At 45.9% G+C, this 27,975-nt stretch overlaps 1 protein-coding gene across 4 annotated transcripts in view; it reads right to left on the bottom strand.

Moving 5' to 3' along the window:
• The window catches only part of osgin1 (oxidative stress induced growth inhibitor 1), a 31,680-nt gene extending 12,052 nt beyond the window's left edge, over window positions 1-19,628 (bottom strand). Inside the window, exons 1-3 of one of the 4 annotated variants that reach the window (XM_033035963.1) lie at window positions 19,617-19,628; window positions 12,673-12,744; window positions 2,530-2,617 (exon numbers count right to left, since the gene is read on the bottom strand). In XM_033035963.1, coding sequence (XP_032891854.1) covers window positions 2,530-2,617; window positions 12,673-12,708 — 124 coding nt within the window. In that variant the 5' untranslated portion in view covers window positions 12,709-12,744; window positions 19,617-19,628. Of the gene's footprint in view, window positions 1-2,529; window positions 2,618-12,672; window positions 12,866-15,495; window positions 16,611-17,701; window positions 17,980-19,616 lie in introns of those variants that run through there. The other 3 variants (XM_033035965.1, XM_033035964.1, XM_033035962.1) reach the window with 3 other exon arrangements.
• Between the last annotated feature and the right edge of the window lie 8,347 nt (window positions 19,629-27,975).

Raw genomic sequence — 27,975 nt, 5'->3', positions numbered from 1 at the left:
GGTGTATAGGCCAGTGAAGGAGCCATGTAGCATGTTTGCCTTCAGAAGTCGGGAAATAGAATACACGCATTGGGATGTTATATTGCAAGACTCTAGTTAGGCTACACTTACAATATTGTCTGCAGTTCTCATTGCCACTATACGGAGGATGGGGTTGTGCTGGAGAGAAGGCAAGGGAGATTCACTTAGATTCATTTAGGATGTCATCCTATGGGGAGAAATTAAACAGGCTGGGTTTGTTTTCCCTGGAGCTAAGGAGACTGAGGGGTGACCTGATAGAGGTTTGTAACATTATGGGAGACATTAATAGAACAGGTCGTCACAATCCTTTTTCCCCTTGGTGGGGATATCAAAAACAATGGGGGATAGGTTCAAGGTGAGAGGAAGGAGCTTTAAAAGAGGTATGTGGGATGCTTTTACCACATAGAGTGGCAATATCTGGATGTTACTGCCAGGGGAGGTAGTGGAATCTAATACAATCACTGTGTTAAAGGCATTTAGACAGACATTTAAATGGGCATGGAATTTTAATCCAGGCAAATAGGAATAACCCCTGGCATGGACATGGTGGGGCAAAGGGTCCGTTTCTGTGCTGTATGACTGAGCTTATCTCAGCTCTAATGGTCCACTCCCCAGCGGCCACAGAAGTTTCATGCCAGTACACTGTTTGTCCACCACTACACTATTCCAGCAGCTGTGCATTGCTTAGTGCAGACTACTGGGTGAAATTAATGAACCGAGCACAGCCTCGTCCCCAAACCATCCCACCTGCCTTGAATTAATTGGCCCCCACCTCCAGTACGAGTAGGGCAACCAGTAAATGATCATGACTTCAGAATTATCGGTATGGCAATGTTTTCAGAGACACGTTCCCTTTAGGGGATGTGTCTTGTTATTGTCAACCGTCTCAGGTGGAGAAACAAGAGACACCAGATGCTGGACAAGAAAAAACAAACTGCTGGAGAAACACAGTAGGGCAGACAGCTTCCACAACGGGAAAACATGTCTCGGGTCAAAACACTTAATGCAGGAGCAGGTGTTAGATTACCAGTTGGTGTTTGCACACAGTGTCCAGTGGTGTTATAATATAGGGAGAGGCAATTAGTTCCTTCATCAGAGATCCTGATTGGTGAGCTCATTGTCAGGATGGAACAAGTTTGTAAAAAGTTTGCAATATTCACTTTAAATTAAACTGAGAGTAGAATTGTGCAAGTAAACCATGCAGTTTATTTCAACAATTAAGATCTGGATATTCTACTTGAAGAAACTTTAACTGGAGGACTGCAGTAAAGCTCTGTACCTATGTTGGAAATGATTGGACAAGAGCAGGAGTGGAGTGAAGGTCGGAATGGTCAGGGTCTAACTCGACAGTTATATCGAGCCCTCTTGTCATCAATTGCCACTGAATACCATATGTGCCTCTGTTACTTGGATCTCAACAAATTGCAGGATCAAAGGGCAGCACAGTGGGGAAGCAGCAGGTACTGCAACCTCACAGCTCAGTGACTCGGGTTTGATTACAGCCTTCGGCCCTCACAGTGTGGTGTTGCATGCTCTCCCTGTGAGCCAGGTTTCCCCCAAGTGCTCTAGTTTCGCACATCCCAACGATTTGCAGGTTGGGAGGTAAATTGGCTGCTGCAAATACCGCACAAATGAACAGGCTACAGAAAATGTGGGTGACTAGGACCGACTGGATTGATCTGGGAGTGGACATAGACTCAATGGCCCCATGACCTCCGGTGTCTATAAGCTGCAGCAAGCAAGAATTTCATTGTTCTGTTCCTGGTGCATTTGACAATTATACTCTCTCGACTCTTGATGTCATTTGAAAATGTGCGCTAAATGATCAGGCAGGAAAATTTTAAATAAAACACTCACCAGTAAAGTGAATTTAAAATAAATCATGGTCAGTTATCCTGCATTAGCCAGCAAAACATGCAGCACAACACATTTCACTGCATGTCCAAATCAGGGAGGAAGTTTCAGGTGTGGGAGAGTGGAACTTACTGGCATATTCTTACATCAGAACAGTATAGATTTGATGGGCTGAGTGGCATCCTTCTGTGCTGAAACCTTTCCGTGATTCTACAGTCCCTTTAAAATACTTGGTGGAGCTCAGCCAATGAGTTTCCACCTAGTAAAACCACACAAATACCTCCTGGGATTGCATTAATATAAACTGCAGGTCATTAATCCAGGTGTACACATAAGATTATACAATCATTTGCACACTTGCAAACAATAGATTAGGCCTAAGGAATTGAAACTGCACTACAATATTCAAACAGAGATGGAAGGAGGAGATAATGTGCTTGGAGATACAAAATTATTACAATATTTAATTTAACATTGAAAGAGAGGGTTGAGGGCGCCAGGCGATTTTACATCCTGAGCCCTTACAGTGAGCAGATCTCACAAAGAAGTGTTGTCGGGATTCCTTCCTCCAGCACAGCGATGTTACTTGGACAATAGTTGGAGTGACTTGGTAGAAGGGGGTGATGGGGATGATGGTTAGTAGAGCTCGCTTACCGATTATAACGACAGGGATGGGAGTAAGTTCTTTCATGGTCTGGTCCATTGTCCACACACTGCTTCCAATGATTCCGGAGTTCTCAATCTGCCAAAACAGAAGGTTAGGAGTTAATATCAGCAACAGGATTAACCCTAGAGGCTGTCTTTCCCATCTAGATTAAATGTTTTGAGAGGCTAGTTATGGAATGCATAACTGCCATAACAGGCTGATGCTGTCTCCCTGGCCCTACACTCATCCCTGGAACACCTGGAGAAGAGAAACACCTATGTGAGATTTTTTTTTCTGCTTTTAATACCATTATCCCATCCAAGGTCATCACCAAACTCATCAAAATTGAAGTCAGCACTCATCTCTGCCACTGGATCCTGGACTTCCAATCCAACAGACCACAATCAGTGATGATAGGGGACAAACCATCCTCTACAATAATCCTCACCACTGGTGCTCCACAAGGATGCATTCTTAGCCCACTCTTTACTCCTTACACGACTGTGCAGCCAAATATAAATCCAATTCCATTTACAAATTCCTGGATGACACCAACGTGGTGGGACGGATATCAAATAATGACGAGACAGAGAATAGAAAGGAGATTGAAAACTATGAGACCTGGTGTTAAGGCACAATTTTTCTATCATTGAGAGCAAGATAAAGGAGAAAGAACTGCAGATGCTGTAAAATCGAAGATAGACAAAAATCCTGGAGAAACTCAGCGGGTGAGGCAGCATCTGTGGAGCGAAGGAAATAGGCGACGTTTCAGGTCTGAAGGGTCTCGACCCAAAACATCGCCTATTTCCTTCACTCCATAGATGCTGCCTCACTCGCTGAGTTTCTCCAGCATTTTTGTCTACCTAAGATCAAGAAGATAATGATCGACTTCAGGAAGCAAAGTGGTACACATACCCCAGTATACACTGACGGCACAGAAGTAGAGATGGTTGAAAGCTTTAAGTTCCTAGAAGTAAATATCATCAGTAACTGTCCTGAACCAGTCATATCAAAGCAATGGCCAATAACATTGCTTTGAAAGACATTCTTGCCATAGAGTACAGAGAAGGTTCACCAGACAGATTCCTGGGATGTCAGGACTTTCATATGAAGAAAGACTGGATAGACTCGGTTTGTACTCGCTAGAATTTAGAAGATTGAGGGGGGATCTTATAGAAACTTACAAAATTCTTAAGTGGTTGGACAGGCTAGATGCAGGAAGATTGTTCCCGATGTTGGGGAAGTCCAGAACAAGGGGTCACAGTTTAAGGATAAGGGGGAAATCTTTTAGGACCGAGATGAGGAAAACATTTTTCACACAGAGAGTGGTGAATCTCTGGAATTCTCTGCCACAGAAGGTAGTTGAGGCCAGTTCATTGGCTATATTTAAGAGGGAATTAGATGTGGCCCTTGTGGCTAAAAGGATCAGGGGGTATGGAGAGAAGGCAGGTACAGGATACTGAGTTGGATGATCAGCCATGATCATATTGAATGGCGGTGCAGGCTCGAAGGGCCGAATGGCCTACTCCTGCACCTATTTTCTATGTTTCCAAAGCACACTAACACCTCTACTTCCTTAGAAGGCTTAAGAAGTTCGGCATGTCCCCAATAACTCTCACCAACCTCTGCATATGTGCATTGGAAAGCATTTTCTCGGGATGCATCACAGCGGAACACCTCCATCCAAGACCGCAAGAAATTGAAGAGAATTGTGGATGCAGCCCAGACCATCACACAAACCAACCTCCCTTCCAATGACTCCATCTATACTTCATGCGGCCTCTGCAAGGCCACCAGGATAATCAAGGACGAGACTCACAGCAATCACCCCTTCCTCTCCCCTCTCCCATCAGGCAAGAGGTATAGAAATGTGAAAACGCAAACCTCCAGATTCAGGGACAGATTCTTCCCAGCTGTTATGAGGCAAATGAACCATCCTATCAACAACTGGAGAGTGGCTCTGAGCTATCATCTACCTCATTGAAGACCCTCGGACTATCTTTGATCAGACCTTACTGGCTTTACCTTGTACTAAAGTTTATTTCCTTTATCATGCATCTTCTTCTTCTAGAGTACAGCGTGCACAGCCTAAAGTTGTATGACAACTTGTTCTATTTAATCTTATTTGATTGTGCACGCCGGGTTGATGGCATTCATCGAAACAGGGCGGACCACGTGAAGGTTGCAATCTTCCACCCCTATCATGTATCTGTAGACTATGGACAGCTCGATTGTAATCATTTATAATCTTTCCGCTGACTGGTTATCAAGCAGAAAAAAGCATTTCACTGTACATGAGTACACGTAACAATAAATCACTAATTTAAACTAAACTATTCATGGACTAGCATTGCATGAAAACAGGCCATTTGGCCTACAAAATCCACACCTATGAATGAGCACTCCTCCATGTTAATTCCATCACCTAGCACTGTACTTTAAGGCTAAGAGATTCATGGGCTCATCTGAACATTTATTAAATGCTGTCAGTGACTACCTCCACCACTCTCTAATGCAGCATATTCCAGATACTGAGCACTCTGAGTGAAACAAATATCCATCAGATCCCCACCAAAATTATTTCCCCCTTCCCCTCAATCTATGTTCCCTAGTTTCATCCGCTTCTGATGCAGGACCTCCCACAGCACACCCTGTGTACAGGAAGGAACTGCAGATGCTGGTTTAAACCAAAGATGGACACAAAAAGCTGGAGTAACTCAGTGGGACAGGCAGCATCTCTGGAGAGGAGGAATGGGTGATGTTTCAGGTCGAGACACTTCTTCAGAATCTGAAGAGTCTCAACCCGAAACGTCACCCATATCTTCTCTCCAGAGATGCTGCCTGTCCCACAGTTTGTCCAGCTTTTTGTGTCTAAGGCAAAGGCAAAGGCAAAGGCAAATTTATTTGTATAGCACCATTCGTGCAAACAGCAATTCAAGGTGCTTTACAGGAAAGAAAAAATAAAATAGTCAATAATTAAAAATTGCAAAATAAGCAATACGACAAATGTATGAGTAATAAAACAACGTCAATGAAACAATAAAACGATTTTAAAAAGCACATAAAAGGGTTAAAATTAGACGGTTAAGATTACCTGCATGTCTGGTTATGAAAAAGCTATAGTAAACAACAGTGTTTTTAGGCCTGATTTAAATGCGCTTACAGTCTGTGCACACCTCAGGTGTTCAGGGAGCTTGTTCCACAGGTGTGGAGCATAAGAACCGAATGCTGCTTCAGCCTTTTTAGTTCTGACCCTGGGAACACAGAGTAAACCTGTCCCTGAAGACCTGAGGAGTCTAGGCGCCTCATATACAACAAGTAGGTCAGAGATGTATTTTGGACCTAGACCATTCAGTGCCTTGTAGGTCAGTAACAGAATTTTAAAATCTATCCTCTTACACACAGGGAGCCAGTGCAAAGATTTAAGGACAGGTGTAATGTGGTCCATTTTCTTGTTGTTGGTCAAGACTCTGGCAGCGGCATTTTGGATAAGCTGCAGTTGTTTCATTGATGTTTCTTCTATTTATAACCCACACAATTTGATGTCCCCTTGCTGCTGCTGGTCTCGACTGACCATCCACCACACAGTGACATGTGAACACCTATTGTGTCTGATAACTCCTCAAATCTTCTGTTAGATTAATCCATTGGCCTGTTCCGTGTGTTTCCTTCCTCCTCTGTGTACTGAGCCTGATTAACCCATCACTGTATTCTTTCTGAGCAATTTCTAAGAATAGCAGAGTCTTATTAATATCACTGTAATCAACATTAAAAGCAATTTCCCACAGGAGTTAAACAATGAGCAGCTGGAGGGAGAGGTGGGTTGATTACAGAAAAGGAAGGTGATCTCTGTACACAGGCAGGAATAGCAGATGAGTAGTTCACCCTGATCTCTGCTAATGCGCTGATCTCTGATACTGCCTGTGCCCCAGGGGAAGGAGAGTCAGTGGAGGTGATAAAAGAGTAGTGGAAAGGCCAGTTAATGAGTCAGCTTCAGGTCAGGGTATACGCATGAAGGAGGGAGTGGGATGGAAGTGTGATGAGATTTGACCAGTAACTGAGGGCCGGTCAGTTTAACCTTGGATCTGGGACAACTTTTAGAAACTACACAGGGGAAAAGAGAGCTTGAGCTGATAAATGCGAGTCGGTGTGAGTTTGTGAAAGGGAAGTCGTTTTACCTAACCTGACCGAATTCTTTCTTTGGTGAGGTAATTGACAAGGTTGATGAAAGGAATAGAGTAAATGTCACAAAGCTGGACTTTCAGACAACACGAGACAGAAGGCAGGTTGGTGACGCTTTGGCCCATGAATGAGGAGAATTGTTCATTTTGGAGTAAACGGTGGCATTTTAAAAGCCAGCAGTGACCTCACCCAAAGTTAAATGACCAGAAGCTATACAGATAGGAAATAATTCAAGAAGTAGGCAGATAGTGGTGGTAGCGGCAGGTGAAAGATGATGTTGTTCCCCAGTGTGGTCACTGCTGGCTCTTACAATGCAACAGTTCACCACAAAACCCCAATGCATGAGAGTCTCAACTTTACATAGCTCACAGCCAAACATTCCATGAGCTACCTGTACTGAGACCTGCTGACACAGGGTAGCAGCACTGAGTCGCCAGAGCAATAAACCTCAGTCACATGAGAGTCGCCACAGAGCTAAATTAAGTGCACAGTATTCTGTCAACATCTGCAACAGCATCCCTCCGACAACAGATGGAACAGTGCCCCTCTAACTACATCTGGAACAGTGCCCCTCTGGCAAGAGCTTGAACAGTATCCCTCACAAACAGCTGGAACAACTCCCCTTACTGACAGCAACAGGAACAGCAGCACTCACAAACAGCTGGAACAACACCCTCTCACAAACAGCCGCTGGAATATTTCTCATGGACAGCAGCTGGAAAAGTGTCCCTATCAATGAGTGTAATAACTCGGTTTATCTTGGCATAACTTTTCAATAGAAACATTGAAAAGATGAACATAGCACAGCACAGGAACAGTCCTGCCCATAATGTCTGTGCCGAACATGGTGCCAAGACCATATCTTAGCTGCCTGCACGTAATCCATATCCCGCCATTCCCTGCATAACCATATGTCTATCCAAAAGTCTCTTAAATGCCACTATCATATCTGCCTTAACCACCACGACAGGTAGGGCGTTCCAGGCACCTCAGTGTATAAGACTTGCCCTTCAAATCTCCTTTAAACTTTGCTCCTCTCACTTTAAAATTATGCTGTGCAGTTTTGGATTTTTCCACATGGGGAAAAGATTCAGACTATCTACTCTACCCATGCCTCTCTTAATTTTATGTACTTGTATCAGGTCTCCCTGCAATCTCCGACATTCCAGAGAAAGCAATCCAAATCTGCAGGCAATATCCCCTAATCCAGCATCATTCTTGTAAACCTCCTCCATGCTCTTTCCAATGCTTCCACATCTTTCCAGTAATGGGATGAACAGAACTGCACATGATACTCCAAAAGCCGCCTGGCCAATATCCCATAAAGCTACATTGACTTCATAATGAAGGATGAAGGTAGTGGACTTAAGAACATAACGGAATTCTGACTGATTTACCTACATTATCTTTAATTTTAATTCAGAGGAAACAGGCTCAGCATATTTACTCATTGGACCAACCCTGTAATCAATGTGGCAAACTTGCATTGTATACACTTCACATCCTTAGGTAGGGAGATAAGACCAATACGTCAAACTCCAGATTTGGTCTCATCAGCACCCTGTATATTTGGAGTAAGATGTCTCTACTCAAGTCTTGCAATGAAGTCCAACATGTGGCATGTCTTCTCAGTTGCTTGCTGCACCTGCAAGAATATCCAAATCTCTCTGAATGCCAATGCCTTTCGATCTCTTTTTTTTATTATTCCCCATCAAAGTGGATGACTTCATGTTTCCACGTCACCTGGCCCATCTGGCAGGTGATTTCCCCAGTAACTCAGCCTCGCTCCAACTTCAGGAAGCTGCTTTGTATTTTGTTTAGAGTCCATACAACTGCCTAGCTTGATATCATCAGCAAACCTGCACAAGTAAAATGTCACACCCCTCCATGCAAGCATTTCCAAAGATTGTGAGGAAGGGTTCCAGCACCAGTAACAACTGATCTGGTTATTGTGTTCATTATCTGAGGCAGTTCCTCGACAGTGAGGGTGACCTGCTTCCTCTCAGGTGCAGTGATTTTGAAGTGTCTGTTGAAGACATTATGGGAACTGCACTCTTCCATGGCCAAGTAGATGGCGTCTGATGGGGCCAGTGGATAATGTGGGAGATGGTGCCATCCCACCTTGATTTATGCTGGGATTCTGCGTTCTCCTAATACATGAGCCTGAGGTTCTCACTAATGCCTCCCCTTCATTTTGAGTGACCGTGGGTCATCGATTCCCAGGAGTCAATCAGGATGTCACATTTATTCACGGAAATTTTATATAAATCCGTGGACTTTATTCCTCTATCCACCTCTTCCCACGATGGAGCTCCAAGCGGGATGGCTGACCTGCAAATGACATGGCCAGCCGAAGGTAATCAACTGAGAGTAACGGGTTTTTCAGTGCTGGGGTGCTGGCCAGTAGACTCAGTTTGCTGATCCTTCCCTGTGGAGCATTCTGTGCAAGCAAAATATTATTGTTCTGGTGCATAGAGATGTTTGCTGTGGGAAATCCAGAAACAGAGCACGGTAGGGATCACTGCTGCTCATTGCTGCCCAGTAGATCATTAGCTCGGTGCCAGGTTTAACCTTTTAATCTTCCAATATCCATATGCAATCTTATGTATTGAAGGCAGCCGTGAATTTTATGATCCATTGTCTGCCTTCATGGATAGATAGCTCCCAAGATATGGGACGTGCTGCTTGTACGGTGGGGACCAGATATTGAGGGACATTGTTGTCAGAATGCTGAGTGTAAGGCCATCTTGTCACCTGCTTCAGAGAGCAAGGCGACGATGATTTGGAGCTTGGCATATGATCGTGCACATAAGGTGTTGTCTGTGTACGAAAACTCTGCAGCCGACCCTCCTGCAGGTCCTGACCCAAAATGCCACTTGTGCATGTTCTCCAAAGATGCTGCCTGACCCGCTGAGTTATTCCAGCACTTTATCTTTTACCATGGTGCTTGGTGCTGCTCTCTGCATCTCTCGTGGTGTTGCAGTGTGGTGAAGATCATGCCCACTCTTTTTCCTGAAGGACAGAATCTGTACTGTGATCAGGAGATAGATTTTCAGCCACTGGGAGGGTACTGGATCATTCTTGCCAGTGGGACAAACGAGGGAGGTCTCCATGTGGCGCCTCATTCGTAGATCGCACTGTTGCTAATGCCCCATTGGCACGCCAGCTCTTTCAGGCCTGTAAGTTTGCAAGATAGATCCTGGCATGTAACCCACTGGGAGAAATGTCAATATCATCGAGTCAGCCGTTCAGCAAGGTGGGTTTGGCAGATTATTGAATGATAGAGTCTTACAGCATGGAAACAAGCTGTGTGGCCCACCGAGTCCATCCAGATACCAATCCCATTTGCCTGCTCTTGTTCCATATCCTTCCACACCTTGACTACCTGTCTGTCTGAATGCCTCTTGAATGTAGCGATTCACAAAAAAATCCAGGAGCAAGGAATATGAAAGGTCAACTCCATCACCGTCCCTCTTCTGAAGAAATCCTCGGTCATGGCAACATTACCAGTAAAGGCACATTAGATGATATCTTCATCTAAGCAAAGGATCGTCCACATCTCCCACGCCATAACAGTAACCAACTACATCTGAATTGACCACCCATCTTTTATCTCCATCAACCTGGCCTCAAAACACCAGCATCAGAAGCAGCCTTATCACAGGAAAGTAATGACGATTTCATTGGCACTTCAACGATTGTTCTTCTTAGACAGAGAATGACTGGCTGCGTATTAACTCCCAGCCGGCAGGGATCTACGATGTTGGGGCTGCCCTGAGGTTCACTGTCGCTGGCACCACTGAGGAGAGGAAGCCGCCAGGAATGGTTTCATGAGCTATTGGTGTTTCTTACAGATCTTTTGCGGTTTCTTCCATGAAGACAAACACAATGCATTTGTTTAATTTCTCTGCCTTTTTCTTGTTCCTTTAGAAATACAATGCACAAACAGACCCACTGAGTCCACACTGACCAGCGATCACCCTTTAAACTAGCCTACACACACACACGAGGGACAACTTTCCAACTTACCAAAGCCAATGAACCTACAAACCTATATGTCTTTGGAGTGTGGGAGGAAATCGGAGCACCCAGAGAAAATACACCCAGTCACAGGAGAACGCACAAACTTCGTACAGCCAGCACCCGTAATCAGCATCTAACCTGGGTCCCTAGTGCTGTAAGGCATCAATACCATTGCACCACTGTTCCACCCCTTCTCCATTATAAATTCTCCCATCTCTTTCTGTTAAGCACCCACATCTACCTTTGCCAGTCGCAGCTGAAAGCCTCATCTGATTAATAATTAGAAATTAAGTCCATGTCTTTTGTCTTTCAGCAGAAACCAAAGATTGTAAAGTGAATTATTCAGATTAATTTCCACTTTCTACAGCGCGGAAACAGACCCTTCAGCGCAGAAACAGGCCCTTCAGCCCAACACGTATTCTGAAACTTGGACCCGTGCACTCTGCCTGGACACCTTTAAAATGGTACCATTTAACTTGTAAACCCTGTCCCCATTCTTATTTCTTAATACAAGCAAACCACATGTTATGGGGCAGAAGGGATGCATATATCGTGGAAACAGGGCCCTCGGTCCACCAAGTGCACGCTGACCAGTAATCAACCGTACACTAGTTCCACCCTACACACTCGTAACAATTTACAGAAGCCAAATAACCTACAAATCTGCACATCTTTGGAATGTGGGACAAAACCCGAGCTCCCAGAGAAACCCCACACAGGTCACAGGGAGAAAGTACAAACTCTGCACAGACATCACCCATAGTCGGGATCGAACCTGAGTCTCTGATGCTGTAAGACAGCAATGCTACCGCTGCACCACTGGGCTTGCCTTGATGTAACTTTCCAAAATGCGCCCATACCATGAATCAAGAAATGTGAAATGAAAATACAACAAAATTCCTTGGCAGCCAATTTATATTCCGTGTCTCAGATATTTTGGTAGTTATTTGTGAATTCAGTCAGGGTAAAACTTTGTTACCCAAACAGAGTAAGGCACCAGTGGGTACAGGTAGATAGTTCCTTGAAAGCGGTGAAACAGGAAATCAGGATGGGGGGGGGAAGGCGTTTGGTGTTCTTGCCTTCCTTGGTCAGGGCATAGACCGATTTTGGGTGATCAGCCATGATCATATTGAATGGTGGTGCTAGCTTGAAGGGCTGAATGGCCTGCACCTAGTTTCTATGTTTCTTTGAACCAGGTAGTACAGCAGCAAAGTAATCATGAATTTCAAAGGAAGAGGAACATCTCCACATATTCCTGAAGGTAAAGAACCTGCGAACTGCAGAGCACATGGTGGACATGGTGGAAGAACCTGGAGGCAAGGCAGCTGATGCACAGACATGACATGCACAGGTCCTTCAGGACTGCCAAGCCCATCCCCACCGAGAGCCAAGAATGGGGATTAACCCACCAGGGAAGTTAACAACCCTGATTTGAGGGCCCTTGGCTTCATTCCTCAGCTGACTGCGGCTCAGCCTGTTGTGCCAACACACAGCAGTAGGTATGAAACCTTCTTACTGAGCCTTAGCTGTGGCTGCCCGCAACCTCGTGTGCCCGTGGTGAAACGATGGCGAGCAAGTGTCGGGGTTCCCACAGAACTGTGGCTGTCTCATCCTTGCTCATTCTCCTGGGAGCGCAGTGGTGGAGTCAGCCGAGTGCCTCCTGTTAGAAGGGTAGCTCTTACCCTGCACGTCATTCCAAAGCTCCCTTCCACCCTGATTCTTCAGGTCAGGGGTTCATGGGTCTCCGCTGGACCCCAGTTTGAACAGGGTTTCTATGGAGATGCCTTGGTGGGTGGGATGTGCTATAGGAGGTGGTATTGTTTCCCAACCACTACCCAGTGGCTCCTGTAGGGGGCGAGGACTGACAACACCTCCCCTCTACCCTTCAACATTCCGGTGGGAAAGGGCGATGTTGTAGCTGGAGGCTCGGCAGAACAAGACCTTACCTGCTGGGGCCGGGCACCGAGACAGCTGCTGTGCATAAGGCTGGGCTCCCCAGCTCACAGTCTGGCACCACACTGCTCACTCCCGGGATTCGTGACAGTCACTGGAGTTAACATAGGCTTCAGGAGCAGGGAGGAGCCCGAGCAGGGGGGTGGGCCGGGCAAAGCTGCTGAGCGAGCGTGACTCAGCACAAATGAGCCGGGAGCCTGCAGTGTCAGGAGAGTATCAGAGTATCAGAGGGCAAAAGCAGCCCCGCAGGCTGACAGAAAAGAATGGGACACATGCCTGAACATTAACCCTGCACACTCTGACCATTCAGTCTGTCGCCACATACTCTGACCTCACATGACTTGGCACTCACGCCCTGTCCTCTCACACTCTGACAACAGGCAATCTTTAACCCCTTACATTCTTGATGTTTTACATTTCCGTCTCACACTCTGTCTCTTTACACTCTGACTCTTCACATTCACACCCCTCTCTCTGACCCCTCACACTTTGTCCCTTCACTCTGATCCCCTGCACTCTGAACACATGCACTGTTCCCTCACACTGACCCCTCACACTCTGGACCATCACGATCTGTTTCTTTACACTCCTCACACCCTTACCCCTTACACTTTCACCACTCACAGTTTGACCCCTCACCATCTTGACCTCATTCTAACCCCTCACTTTCACCATTGAAACTGATCGCTCACACTTTGTCCTTTCACACTCTCACCCCTCACACTCTGACTGTTCACACTCTGATAACTCAGTCTGACAACTCACACTCTGACCCCACATACCCTGTCCCTTCTCACACTGACCCCTCGCATTCAGTGCCTTCACACTCTGACAACTCTAATTCCTCGCTCATTTCTCTCACACTCTGATCCCTTCTTCTGTGAGCCTTCACGTTCACCCCTTCACACCGAATTTTAATGCGCTGACCTTTCATTCTGCAGCCCTGGCCAAAGCATACTTTGAACCTCACACCCTGAACCAAAGTCACTCCAACCCTTCAGGTATTTACCAAAGCACACAATTTGTGCTCTCTTGGCAAACAATTGCTGTATTCATGTCATCATATTGAAAGGCTGACCCCACATTCAGTGGCCAGTCTGACCTGTCAACCTTGAGACTGACCCCTCACCTCAGAGTTTGTTGCTCCCATTCAAACATCCTTCACACATACAGACTCAGCCATCGCACTGATAATCAATGTCACCTTAGACTCTAATCCTATACACAAGACCAGAAACCGACCATTATGCCCTGTCAGTCCACGTGGCTCTACTTGAACGATTCCCTCCCTCTCTAATCCCCAGGCCTCGGCGTGACCCTTTATTCCCATCCCATGCCTCCCCCATTCTTCACTTCCATCAGTTACTCTGGGCATGAGTTCCACAGCCTCACCCCTCTGTTGGTAAAGACGTTTCCTCTGAAATTCCTATCGGTATCCTGGAGACCCCCAATCACTGACAGCCTTTGGTGATGCTTTTCCCCACAATGGTACCACTGAGATAAAGAAAGTTAGCATTTCAGTGTTCCCTGTTCAGCCTCCAGCTTCAATTTCCAAAGAGAAACCAAGTCCAGTGGGTCCATCGTTCCCCAATTCATCTTCTTCATCTTGCACATGGCGTGAACAGCTTAAAGTTGTAGGATAATCAATGTCACCTTAGACTCTAATCCTATACACAAGACCAGAAACCGACCATTATGCCCTACCAGTACCCGTCCCCCCCCCCCCCAATGCATAAACACTCACATCTCCAACATCCTTGTGAACCACGTCCACATTCTCTCATGCGCTTCTGCATTTTTTCTATGGCACATCATGCAGAGCTCCACTGAGTGGTCCAACCAAAGTTTTTATACAGGTTTAGCACAACTTATTTACTTTTCATTTCTACTCCTTTCAAAATAAACCCAAGTATTTGGTTTGCTTTTTGCATAGCCTTGCTAACGTATCACGATGGGTTCATTAGAACTCTATTCCTGATTCTTTACCCTATTCAGGCACAGTTCCCGAATAATGTAATCTTCAAACACCTCCCACTAATTATTTGCCCATTCTATGCTAATCCATATCCTTTTGATTGTAGTTCCCTCAGCCTTATCCACCTCATTGACAAACTAAGTCCCAGTACTAATAGTGGATGATGAGGGTGGGGGAGGAGGGGAACAAATTCAGAAATATCGGCGAGACCAAGCGTAGACTTGGGGACCGTTCCGCTGAACACTTACGCTCAATCCGCCTTGGCCTACGCGATCTTCTAGTTGCCAAACATTTTAACTCGCGTTCCCATTTCCATACTGACCTTCCTATCCTGGGCCTCCCCCACTGTCAGAGTGAGGCCACAGGCAAATTGGTGGAACAGCACCTCTAATTTCAAGTAATTTCTGTATTTTGTCCACCCCTCTCCCCCCCCCCCCCCTCCCTCCTGTCATCCTACTAGTTCCACTGTTTGCAATTTTGTATCCCTGTCATTAGCACAACTTCCCCAGCCAACAACAGGCTATAATGGACTCCTCCCTTCCTGTTGTGATCTGTTGCTTGCCCTGTTTGATATAGTCTTGTCTATCTTTCAGTCTGAAGAAGAGTACCGACCCAAAACGTCACTTACTCCTTTTTCCCAGAGACACCAGGATTTTGGGTCTATCTTCAGAATACAATCAGATCAGCAGTAATTTTACTGAACTCAACTTTACTGTCTCCACATTCCTGCCCGAATAGCCTTCAGTCTATTGATGAATCAATATTTAAAAGCAAGAGCTCAGGCCAGGTACAAAATATTTAAAAGCAAGAGCTCAGACCAGGTATAAAATGCATGGCCTACCTAGCAGACTGATCCACACTCTCCTCGTTGGCTCCAACACATGGATTTCGTACAGCAGGCCCACAAGGCACTGGAAAGATAATTCCCCTTCCTCTTAAAGATGTGCTGGGAGGAAAAATTGGATTAGTGTAGAACAACTGTAAATGTGTGCTTGCTGTTTGGTGGGTTTAATAGGGCAAAAAGCCTGTTGCATACCGTGCGAGTCGAAAATAAATTGGGTTAAAAAGCCAATTTCAACAGTGGTGATCATAATGCCACCTGATCCTAGCAAGGATCCATCTGGAAGCCTTGTCCAAGGAAGGAAAATTGCTGTCCTCATCCCCTCATGCCTCTCTATGACTGTCTTCCCAAATGCCCTGGAAGGTCTTGTCAGGAAAGTCACACCCCAAAATAAATATGAAACAGCAGAGGAATTTCAAGAGACTGTAAATGTAGGAATCCCAAGTTAAAAACCAATTGCTGGAGGAATTCAAACAACACATCTCTATTTCCCCAACCCTCCCCACGGATACTACCAGACCGTTGAGTTCCTCCAGCAGTTTGGTTTATGACAGAAGAGACTCGATATGCAAAATGGGAAATTACAGGAAGGGATGTGGAATGTTGAACTCGCCGAATGCAGAGAATGGAAGGGAAAATGCACTTTTGAAATCTTGATAGTTTTGGGAAGATTGTAGTTATTAGTAAAGCGATTAGAAGATTTTAAGCGTTTGTTTTAATTACGTTTATTTAAACCAAGAAGATGTTGTAACTAAGCTGCGTCTTTCGCTGAAATGGCCAGGCCTAGTGACCTTGAGACAATCATAAATCGTCTTCTGTCCTTACAAAACCCTACGGGTAATTTGCAAGAGCACAGTCAGAAAAAAGCATTTGCCTAAAAATAATCTCAAGATTATCTGAGATACTCAGATGTTTTGCCTGTGCTGTGGAGAGTGGGTAGTGCCGTTGGTTATCCCCGAGACAATTGCTTAAACATATATTTATCACCATGACTTTGCAATATGTAAACTAGTTGCTGTGTTTCTAGCTTTAAGGCGCTACAGGTCTCTCCGTTGCCGGACCGGCAGGTTCAGGAACAGCTTCTTCCCTGCGGCTGTTACACAATTTAACTCTGCACCTTGGTGATTGCCAGTCACCGCACCCCGGACACTCCTTCCCCCAGAAAAATTGCACTACTGCTACTGTATGTACATATATATATATATATATTTTTTTTATTGTTCCATTACTCTGTGTTCGCTCTTCTGGGTGAGATGCTAGCTGCATTTCGTTGTCTCTGTACTGTACATCGCACAATGACAATAAAGATTGAATCTGAATCTGAATGCATTTAAAACAGGACTTTGAAAGGCAAAACATTCCTGCTGTTCTGTTACACTACTCACACTCTTATCCTTTGACCCCTCGCTGTACTGACCTCATTCTAACCAAAGGTTCTAACCCCTTACATTTTCACCACTCAAGCTGACCGCTCACAATTTGTCCTTTCACACTCTCTCCCCTCACACTGGAAGATTGCAACCTTTACGTGATCTGCCCTGTTTCGACGAAGGCAATCAACCCGGCGTACACAATCAAATAAAACAAGTTGTCCTACAACTTTAGGCTGTGCATGCCATACGCAAGAAGAAGACCCCTAACACTCTGTTCACTCAAACTCTGATAACTCATACTCTTAAAACTCACATTCTGACAACTCACTCTGACCACATGCTCTGCCCCCTCACACAGTGCCTTCACACCCTGACAACTCATACTCTAATTCCTCACACTCTTACCAATAACGTTTTGTATGAAGAAGGGTTTCGGCCCGAAACGTCGCCTATTTCCTTCGCTCCATAGATGCTGCTGCACCCGCTGAGTTTCCCCAGCAATTTTGTGTACCTACGTTTTGTAACTAAGCTGCTTCTTCCGCTGAAATGGCCGGCGCTCGAGGCCTTGAGCTAATCATAAATCGTCTTCTAAATTCCTAAGGGTAATTTGCAAGACCACAGGTTGAGCTGGTTATCTCAGAGTCAATAACTTAAACATATTCATCACCATGACTTTGCAATATGTAAACCAGTTGCTGTGTTTCTAGCTTTAACGCATTGAATGCATTTCAAAAAGGACTTTGAAAGGCAACATTTTCCTGCTGTTCTGAGCCCTCCACTGGTTTTCATTGTTTTTTTAAAGAAGAGATTTAAACAGGTTTCGGAATATTTACAATAGCTCTCAAATTAAAACACGACCTTCCCAATCTAGGATACAATTCGGCTTTCTACCACGCTCGGCATCGTGTGGGAATCCCGGGCAGTTTCACTGCAAATGTGCTGAACGTCCCGGCGAGGCGGCGGGTTGCAAAAGGCAGTTCCGCTCTGTCCCCGTGACCCGGGGGACAGGCTGGCGGTCTAAGCGGATTTAGTGTGGGAGAGCTTTTGTCTTTTTCTAATTTGTATTTAGCGTGGAGCGGTCACCCCTCTGTGAAAGCAGCGTCCTGCGACAAGCAACTGGGGCAATCAATCAGTGCTTATAATTCATACTCTGACTAAGAGCGTCCATGCGCCCAGGCAGCGCCGCCACTGTTCCCTGCCTGGATTGTGACGGCAAATCAATAAAGGGAGGAGACAAGCAAGCGTACCCGCACCACCAATGGGGTGTGTGCACAAGTCATTTCGTTGACAGGAATCATTAACATCCTGTTCGTGTGCAGGCACATTTGTTTGCAGTTCTGTGCGGTAATCATCATTGCACGCTCCTAGTAATTTTCCGCACATGCACGCATTGCGTAAGCAGGTCTTTGCTCTTGCTTGCTTGCCTGCACGCGAGCTGGTTGCACGGCAGTTGTGGCTAGTAACCGGATTTAATATAATTTATTTGGCCTGCTTTCGGTCGACCCTTTGATCTGCAGGTGCAATGTGTTAATGAAACAAAACACAGACAAATGCCACTTGCCCACAGTCGAGATTAAACCCACTGGCGGAACACTAGCAAATCTGCCTGCCAGAATATTGGTTCCACTCCAGTTCGCTCAACCCATCTCTCTTGTATCTGCACTCCTGTTTCCACGGAAACAATCAACCCGGCGTGCACAATCAAATAAGATCAAATAGAACAAGTTTCAAACCGGTTAGAATCCTAAAGGCGATACTGCAGTCTCCTAAGAGTGACGGCGGTTTGGCACTTCCTGACTTTAGGCGATACTATTGGGCAGCTAACTTGCAAAAACTCCTGTATTGGATGAATGATGATTGCGAACACCTACCGACCTGGGTACACATGGAAAAGGCGAGTTCACATCTCCCGTTGCGGTCTGTCCTATGCTCCCAACTCCCCCTTCCTATAACATCTGTGGGTGCAGGCCCAAATGCGTCCCTCTCGCTCAAGATATGGAGTCAACTCAGGAAAAACTTTGGTTTACAAGGCCCTTCCATCTTGACCCCACTGCTTAAAAACCACATCTTTAAACCTTCAAGTACAGACCACGCATTTAAAACCTGGCATAGCAACGGTATCAGTAGTATCAAAAACCTATACAAGGATGGCATCTTTTCATCGTTTGCGGAGCTCTCGTCCAACTATAGCCTCCCAAACTCCCACCTTTTTTGTTTTTTTCCAGATTAGGGATTTTGTGAAGAAGACATTCCCCCATTTCCCAAATCGCCCCCCTGAAATCCTGACAGATACCATCTTAGCTCTAGATCCCAACCGGAAGAAATGCATCTCTGTTTTGTATAACTTGTTAGGGTCGGTTATATTGAAACCTCATACCTCATTAAAAGCTGCGTGGGAGGGTGAGCTGAATACAAAACTAACAGACCAGCAATGGGACTCTGCCTTGGATTTGATCCATTCTTCCTCCATATGTGCCCATCATGGCCTAATCCAATGCACAGTCCTTCACAAAGTCCACTACACAAATGCAAGATTATCTAGAATTTACCCCGCTGTTAGCCCGGAGACTGATCTTGCTTAACTGGAGGCTCACCTGTCCCCCGACACACGCCCGCTGGATTAAGGAGGTGCTTTACAATTTAAAGCTTGTAAAACTTAGGTTCTCTCTCAAAGGCTCTACCAAGACATTCCTAGATACATGGAACCCTTTCTTGGAACTTGTTAACTCTCTCAACTTGTCCCCGGACTCGGAAGAGGACTGAGTGCTCTCCACCATTGTTCGGCTCTACTGCAGCTGCTCTCCCCTTAACCCCATTCCTCCCCACACTTATTTATTTAATTACTTACTTCTTTATTGTTATTAGTGACCCCCTTTTTTTAACTTTTTTTAATTTTATTTTTTTTTAGTACTTTTTGTATCCATCCCTGTATTGTTCACCGCATCTCCCCAGGGAGAGAGAGGGGTGGAGCCGGGGCTGTGTGCATGAAGCACTGTGACTGGAGGGGCGGGAGCGCTGCCCTTGGACCGCGAGGGACCTCTCCCTCACCCCCTTCTCCATTCCCTCTCACACCCCCCTCCCCGCCTACCCCTTTCTTCTCTCTCCATCCCTCTACTCTCTCTCCAACCCGCTCTGCCTCCTCCACCCGGGGTAGATCTACCCGAGCCAAGAGTAGATTACTCCAAAGATCCTAGAGCGGGGCCCAATTGGGAGCAAATCGGCCAATCGGCAAGGTAACCACCATCCTGGAGTCTCGATTGCTGCCACATCTTTGGGATGTGGGAGAAAACTGGAGCATCAGGAGAAAAGCCACATGATTACAGGGAGAGTGTGCAAACTCCACATAGACAGGGTCCAAATTAGAATTGAACCTGTATCTCGAGTGTTGTGAAGCTGCAGCTCTACTAGACGTGTTGCTGTTGAGCCCAAGATGGTGATTGCCCTTCTCAGGGAAGCCAAGGCATGTTAAATTATCCTACTGAAGGTTCCTCTGCCTTGCTAAATGGCACTCATAGCTGTATTGGTCTGAGAGTTTCAGTTTACCAATTGAAATAATGGGATTTTTTTCAAACTCATTACTAATTCGGCAGCCCTTAAAATCACTGAAGATTAATTACAGATGTTTTTTTTTTTTTAATTCCAGTAGACACTGGCCAAGCTATGACTCACTATTTCAGTAAAACCGCAGTGCAATGTATGGTGCCAGGCGGAGATCAACTCAAGGATTGCAGGACTGATGGAGCAAAGATAGTTGAAATATGTCTCACTGATGGGCAATACAGGGTGAAAAGAAGAAGTACAAAGGTAAGCTCGCCAAGAATATAAAGAAAAATAGTTAAAGCTTCTTCAGGTATGTTAAGAGAAAAAGATTAGTAAAGCCAAATGTGGGTCCCTTGAAGGCAGAAACAGGTGAAATTATTATGGGGAACAAGGAAATGGCCGAAGTTTCGAACAGGTACTTTGGTTCTGTCTTCACTAATGAAGATACAAACAATCTCCCAGATGTACTAGAGGATCTAGGGAGATAAAGGATCTGAAAGAAATTTGCATAAGGTGAGAAATAGTATTGGGTAGACTGATGGAATTGATAAATCCCCAGGGCCTGATGGTCTGCATAGGATAGTTTCCTGTGGAATGGAGTCTAGCTAATGTTATCCTACTTTTCAAGAAAGGAGTGAGAGAAAAAACGGAGAATTATAGACCAGTTAGCCTGACATTGGTGGTGGTGAAGATGCTGGAGTCAATTATTAAAGAAGTAATAATAGCACATTTGGATAGCAGTAAAAGGATTGGTCCAAATCAGCACGGATTTATGAAAAGGAAATCATGCTTGACTAATCTTCTGCAAATTTTTTGAAGATGTGACAAGTAAATTGGATGAAGGGGTGCCAGTGGATGTAGTGTATCTAGACTTTCAGAAAGCTTTTGATAAGATCCCACACAGGACATTAGTGGGCAAAATTAGAGCACATGGTATTGGAAGTAGGGTATTGACATCGATAGAGAATTGGTTGGCAGACAGGAAACAAAGAGTAGGAGTAAACTAATCCCTGTCAGAAAAGTAACACTAGCAAATTTGCAGATGACACAAAGCTGGGTGGCAGTGTGAACTGAGACGAGGATGCTAGGAGGTTGCAGGGTGACTAGGACAGGTTGAGTGAGTGGGCAGATGCAATAAAATGTACATAGATGTGAGGTTATCCACATTGGCGGCAAGAAAAAGGAGGCAGATTATTATCTCAGTGGTGTCAGATTAGGAAAAAGGGAAGTGCAACGAGACCTTGGTGTCCTTATACACCAGTCTCTGAAAGTAAACACGCAGGTACAGCAGGCAATGAAGAAAGCTAATGGCATGTTGACCTTCATAACGAGAAGATTTGAGTATAGGAGTAAAGAGGTCCTTCTGCAGTTGTACAGTGCCCTGATGAGACCACACCTGGAGTATTATGTGCAGTTTTGGTCTCCTAATTTGAGGAAGGACATTCTTGTTATTGAGGAGTGCAGTGTAGCTTCACGAGGTTAATCCCCGGGATGGCGGCACTGTCATATGAGAAAAGATTGGAAAGACGGTGCTTGTATTCACTGGAATTTAGAAGAATGCGGTGGAATCTTATAGAGACATATAAAATTGTAAAAGAACTGGACAAGCTAGATGCAGGAAAAATGTTCCCAATGTTGGGGGAGTCCAGAATCAGGGGCCACAGTCTAAGAATAAAGGGGAGGCCATTTAGAACTGAGATGAATTTAAAAGAGAGTTAGATAGAGCTCTTGCTGCTCGTGGAATCGAGGGGTATGGGGAGAAGGTAGGCACGGGTCATCAGCTGTGGATGATCAGCCATGATCACAATGAATGGTGGTGCTGGCTTGAAGGGCCGAATGGCCTCCTCCTGCACCTATTTTCTATATTTTCTATGATAGTTCTGAAATACTGAATGTACTCTTTTCTCTCCCTTCTCTTATTCTCAATTTGACAGGGGGAAACATTCAATCTGCTGGTAACCTCGTTGCTATCTCACTCGGGTGGATATTTTCCATGGATGATCTTGAGCAGCTGTTGATTCCTTGAAGGTGTTACTGCCCAAGCTGACCACTCTCATTGCCATTCACCTCAGGGTGACAGGGAAGTGCTTTTGTCTGTGGGCACAAAGCTCAAATCCCTTGGATGAAACTGGTGCCCCTGTTGCCCGTGTTACCTTGGAGCTAGGGTCTTGCTTGTCAGGATAGTTTGTAGCCACAAAAGTAGAAAATGCTAGAAATATCTGCTGAAAAATAGTTCTCTGTTACTCCAAACTCATTTGCTGTCTGACCTGCTGAGCATTTACAGCATTTACTGTTTTTTTCCCCATATCCAACACATGCTGATTTTTTATAAAGCCATATTTGACAACCCTAATTGCTGTGAAAAATGGCTTTATTTGTAAATTAAAGTATTCTGCTAAACAGAAAGTACCTCGGCAGAAATCAACCCACTTTCTTCCGTTCTGCTACTTTTATTTCCTCCTCCCTCGCCTACTATGCTAATTTATTGCTTCCAAAAGCACTTCTTCTATTGCCGATAACTCCCTACTGACCAGCCCGCCTTCTGTGCCTCAGTGCATCCTTCCGCCACTGAATCCCCAACAGCAGGGGACAGCAGAGACCTCTCCATTACCGCACCGACCATCAACCCTATTTACACTCATCTTAGAATAACTTTTTAGTTTCTCGCCACATTCATATGAACTTACCCAAATTCTCCACTCAAATTGCCCCCCCCCCCCAGTGCATAGACGAGTGGTCAATTAACCTACCAACCTGCACTTCTTTGGGACGTGGGGGGAAACCACAGTGCCCGGATAATCACATAGCGAGTCCGTGCACACTCCGCACAGTCAGCGCCCAAGGTCGGGATTGAACCCAGGTCCCTGGCGCTGTGAGCGAGGGGCTCTACCAGCAACACTATTCATTGTGCAAATGGCAGAGATTCCGTGTTTATCATTTAGTCGCTAATATAAACTATTCACATATGTTTTCAAACAAATATTGTTTGAACTCCGCTGCTGATTTTTTTGTCTGCTTGTTTAGATGAAATACTTGCCATCTAAGCACTCTCCCTGAAAGTCTGCCAACCTAACTTTCTCTTCTAAGTCCTTTGTATTTAACACTCAAAGGCATTCCTTTCTCGGCCCAGCTGTTCAGTAGTTTAGTTTAGAGATGTGTTGTAACTACATTCCATCCCTCAGTCCTGCTGCCACAGACCATGCTTCTGCTTCCCATTGAACAAGTCCCTCTCCCACATCTCCCTGACTAATGTCTAAGGGAAACAACCCCATTACGTTACTGCTACAGAGGTTGGAATACCTGCTCAGACGATTCCTTCATTTCATACGCTGAACTGTTTGGTGATTTTAATTTAGTCCTCTTTCAGCTTCTTGCCATCGAAATGGAGGCTGCACCCAGGGACCATTGTCTACTCCCTTACCCCCTCCAATATCTCTTGAATTCTCCCTCTTTCAGTTGCTTTCCCACCTCCTACATCCCCTTGACAGTCCCCTTGTCCCCTCACCACATCTCACCCACTCGCCTCCCCACAGTCGCGGAGAGGTGTTGATGAAGGCCTATGGCTAGTGGTGTGCTGTTTGTCAGCTCTCTCAATCATGAGAACTTACATGGCATGATTAACAAATTTGAAAATGGCACGAAAGGGAGTGACAGTGAAGATGGTTGTCAAAACTTGCAGCAGGATCTTCATCGGTTGGGCACGTGGGCTGAGGAATGGTTGATGGAATTTAATACAGAGAAATGTGAGGTGTTGCAATTTGGGAAGTCTAACGTGGGCAGGACTAACACAGTAAATGGTAGGGCTTGAGTATTGAGTATAGAAGTTGGGAGGTCATGTTGCAGCTATATACTTGGTGAGGCCAGATTACGAGTATTGTGTTCCGTTTTGGTCACCATGTGACAGAAAATATGTTGTCAAACTGGAAAGGGTGCAGAGAAGATCTACAAGGATTATACCAGGACTCGAGTCCCAGAACTAAATGGAGAGGTTGGGCAGGCTAGGACTTGATTCCTTGGAGTGCAGGAGGATGAGAAGTGATCTTATAGAAATGTACAAAATCATGAGAGGAATAAACAGCGTAAATGCACAGAGTCTTATGCCCACAATAGTAGAATCGAGAACTAGAGGACATGGGTATAAGGTGGGAAAAGATTTAATAAGAACCCAAGGAATAACTTTTTTACACAAAGGGTGGTGGGTGTATGGAACAAGCTGCTGGTGGAGGTAGTTGAGGTAGGTACTAATGCAAAGATAAGAAACATTTGGACACATACATGGATAGGACAAGTTTAAAGGGATATGAGCCAAACACAGGCAGGTGGGACTAGTATAATTGGGGCATGTTAGTCAGCATGGGCAGTGTGGGAAAAATGGCCTGTTTTAATGCTGTATGACTATGACTCGTTCCTTGATCATTACCCTCACTACTGTCCACACCCCTCACCACTCTCTTCATCTCCTCACTCATTCACAATTTTCCCTCATTCGCTTTCCATTCTCCTTATCCCGACACCACTCACCACTTCACCCCTTTCCCCACTCCACTCAACTCCATTCATCCTTCCACACTTCCACTCTATTCCCTACCCCTCTCCCCTCATTCCTTCCCACTCCCATCCATTCACCCCACTCCCTTTCCAACACCCCTTCCCATACACCTCTCCAATCACCCTTCACCCACTTCACTCTCTTCACCTCAACCCTCCCCACTCCCCTGTCCATTTCCCCCCCCCCCCCCCCGCCCCCTTAACCTTCCCCATTCACCTCACACCTCTCCAATCCCCACTGGCCTCACTCAACTCCCTTTCTGACTCCCCACTTGCCACTCTACACTCCCCAATCCCCACTCCACACCCTCACTCCCCACTTCCCTCACCCTCCACCCAATTCCCTTTCCAACTCACGATTCCCCTTCTCCAGTCTCCACTGCTCCTCACCGCTCCCCTCATTCTTCACCCCGTCCATGCCCCCCTCCCTTCAGCTTCCCACTCCACTCCTTTTAACCCTTCCCATTCTGCTTACCTGTGCCTGATCACCACCCCCCCGCCCTTACTACTTCGCAGTCCCCTCACTCTTCAACACTACCTTCACTACTCTCCACTCCCTGTACCCATCTTCACTCCCTGCCCCACCCTCTTCACCCCTCCCCAATCATCACTCCCTTCACCCTCCTACTCCCTCCTCACCCGCTCCCCTCTGCACTCCCTTCCCCACTCTCCACGCCCCTCACCATTCAACGCTCCCCTCCCCACTCCTTTCACCCCTCCTCACACAGTACCCCTCCCTTCACTCCTCCATTCAACCCCTGTTTCTCTAAACCACCAAACCTCTCACTCCCCCAAACCTCACCCCCACTCCCTTCAATCATCCCACTCCCCTCACCATTCCTCACTTTCTTCAGCCCTTCCCACTCCTTCCAACTATCCTCTCTCTTCACCACCAAAACAGTCCTTACCAATCCCTCCTCACTTTCCATCCCCTCACCCCTAACCACTTCCCTCACTTCACCCCGTCCTACTCCCCAATCCTCCCAACCTTTATATCTCTCCTCTCAACCCTCCTCATCCCCACCACTGTTTTCACTTCAACCCATCCCATTCCACTCACCATTCCCCTGCCCACTCACCACTCTCTCCCCATCCCCTCCTGATTCCCCACTTCCCTCCTCACTCCCCACCCCTGTCCACCTTCCACTTCCCACTCTCCACTCCCCTCATCTCACCCCTCATTCCTCCTCACTCCCCTCTCCCCGCAACCCTCCCCACTCACTTCACTCTTCCCCATAACCCACTCCCCTTTACATAGACCAGTCATCATTGCCCTCCCCATTCCCCACATCACACACTTTGACACTCCCAATCTCCTCACCTCTTCCCCTTCCCTCATGCCTCCCCACTCCTTTCTTTCCTCTTCTCTCCCCATGTCATTCACCAGTCACCTCTCACTGATTGTCTCACCATTATCCTGAACACTTGCCTCTTCCCCCTTACCTCTTCTCTCCCCACACCACTCTCCTCTTTCCTCATCACTTCCCTAATCCCTCATCCCCTCACATCCAGCCATCTTACCTCAGCCCTTCACTCACATCCTCACTGGCTTTACTAACATCCCACCCTTCTTACTGGTCCCTTTTCCCCTTATCCCCTCATCTCCACTTACCTCAAATCCACTCGCACTTCACCTTTCCCATTTCCCGTTTGCATTGCCCTCACCTCACTGATTTCACTCACCCTCCTCAGTGCTGCCCTCACCTCAACCTCATTGGCTACCACCCTCTTTCTCTCCTTAATTCATGCCTTCTACCTCTGTCCCTCAGTGACCATCATCTTTGGCTCTTCCCACCAATTTCCCTCTTCGCCAACTCCTCTAACCTTCCTTATGGTCACCTATCGCTATTCTCAAGGGCACCCATCATCTTATTTACCTCATCAACCCTATTAACTCCAGATACCTCTCGATTTCCATACCGCCCATCAACCCTATTTACACTCATCTTAGAATAACTTTTTTGTTCCTCGCCACATTCATATAAACTCACCAAAATTCTACCACACATCTATACACTGGGGATCAATTTAAGTGGACAATGAACCTACCAACCCTCGTGTCTTTGAGACATGGTAGAAAACCACAGTGCCCAGAGAATCACATAGCGAGCCCGTGCACACTCCGCACAGTCAGCGCCCGAGGTCGGGATTGAACCCAGGTCCCTGGCGCTGTGAGCGAGGGGCTATACCAGCAACACTACTCATTGTGCAAATGGCAGAGATTTTGTGTTTTTCCTTTAGTCACAAATATAACCTATTCACATAAGTTTTCAAACAAATATCATAGAAACATAGAAACATAGAAAATAGGTGCAGGAGTAGGCCATTCGGCCCTTTGAGCCTGCACCGCCATTCAATATGATCATGGCTGATCATCCAACTCAGTATCCTGTACCTGCCTTCTCTCCATACCCCCTGATCCCTTTAGCCACAAGGGCCACATCTAACTCCCTCTTAAATATAGCCAACGAACTGGCCTCAACTACCTTCTGTGGAAGAGAATTCCAGAGATTCACCACTCTCTGTGTGAAAAATGTTTTCCTCATCTCGGTCCTAAAAGATTTCCCCCTTATCCTTAAACTGTGACCCCTTGTTCTGGATTTCCCCAACATCGGAAACAAACTTCCTGCATCTAGCCTGTCCAACCCCTTAAGAATTTTGTAAGTTTCTATAAGATCCCCCTTCAATCTTCTAAATTCTAGCGAGTACAAACCGAGTCTATCCAGTCTTTCTTCATATGAAAGTCCTGACATCCCAGGAATCAGTCTGGTGAACCTTCTCTGTACTCCCTCTATGGCAAGAATGTCTTTCCTCTGATTAGGAGACCAAAACTGTACGCAATACTCCAGGTGTGGTCTCACCAAGACCCTGTACAACTGCAGTAGAACCTCCCTGCTCCTATACTCAAATCCTTTTGCTATGAATGCTAACATACCATTCGCCTTCTTCACTGCCTGCTGCACCTGCATGCCTACTTTTAATGACTGGTGTACCATGACACCCAGGTCTCGTTGCATCT

The sequence above is a fragment of the Amblyraja radiata genome, chromosome 17 (assembly GCF_010909765.2).
Source record: "Amblyraja radiata isolate CabotCenter1 chromosome 17, sAmbRad1.1.pri, whole genome shotgun sequence".
Classification (NCBI taxonomy): Eukaryota; Metazoa; Chordata; class Chondrichthyes; order Rajiformes; family Rajidae; genus Amblyraja; species Amblyraja radiata.
The sequence above is the reverse complement of the archived record's forward strand: the minus strand, read 5'-3'. Positions and strand labels throughout refer to the sequence as shown.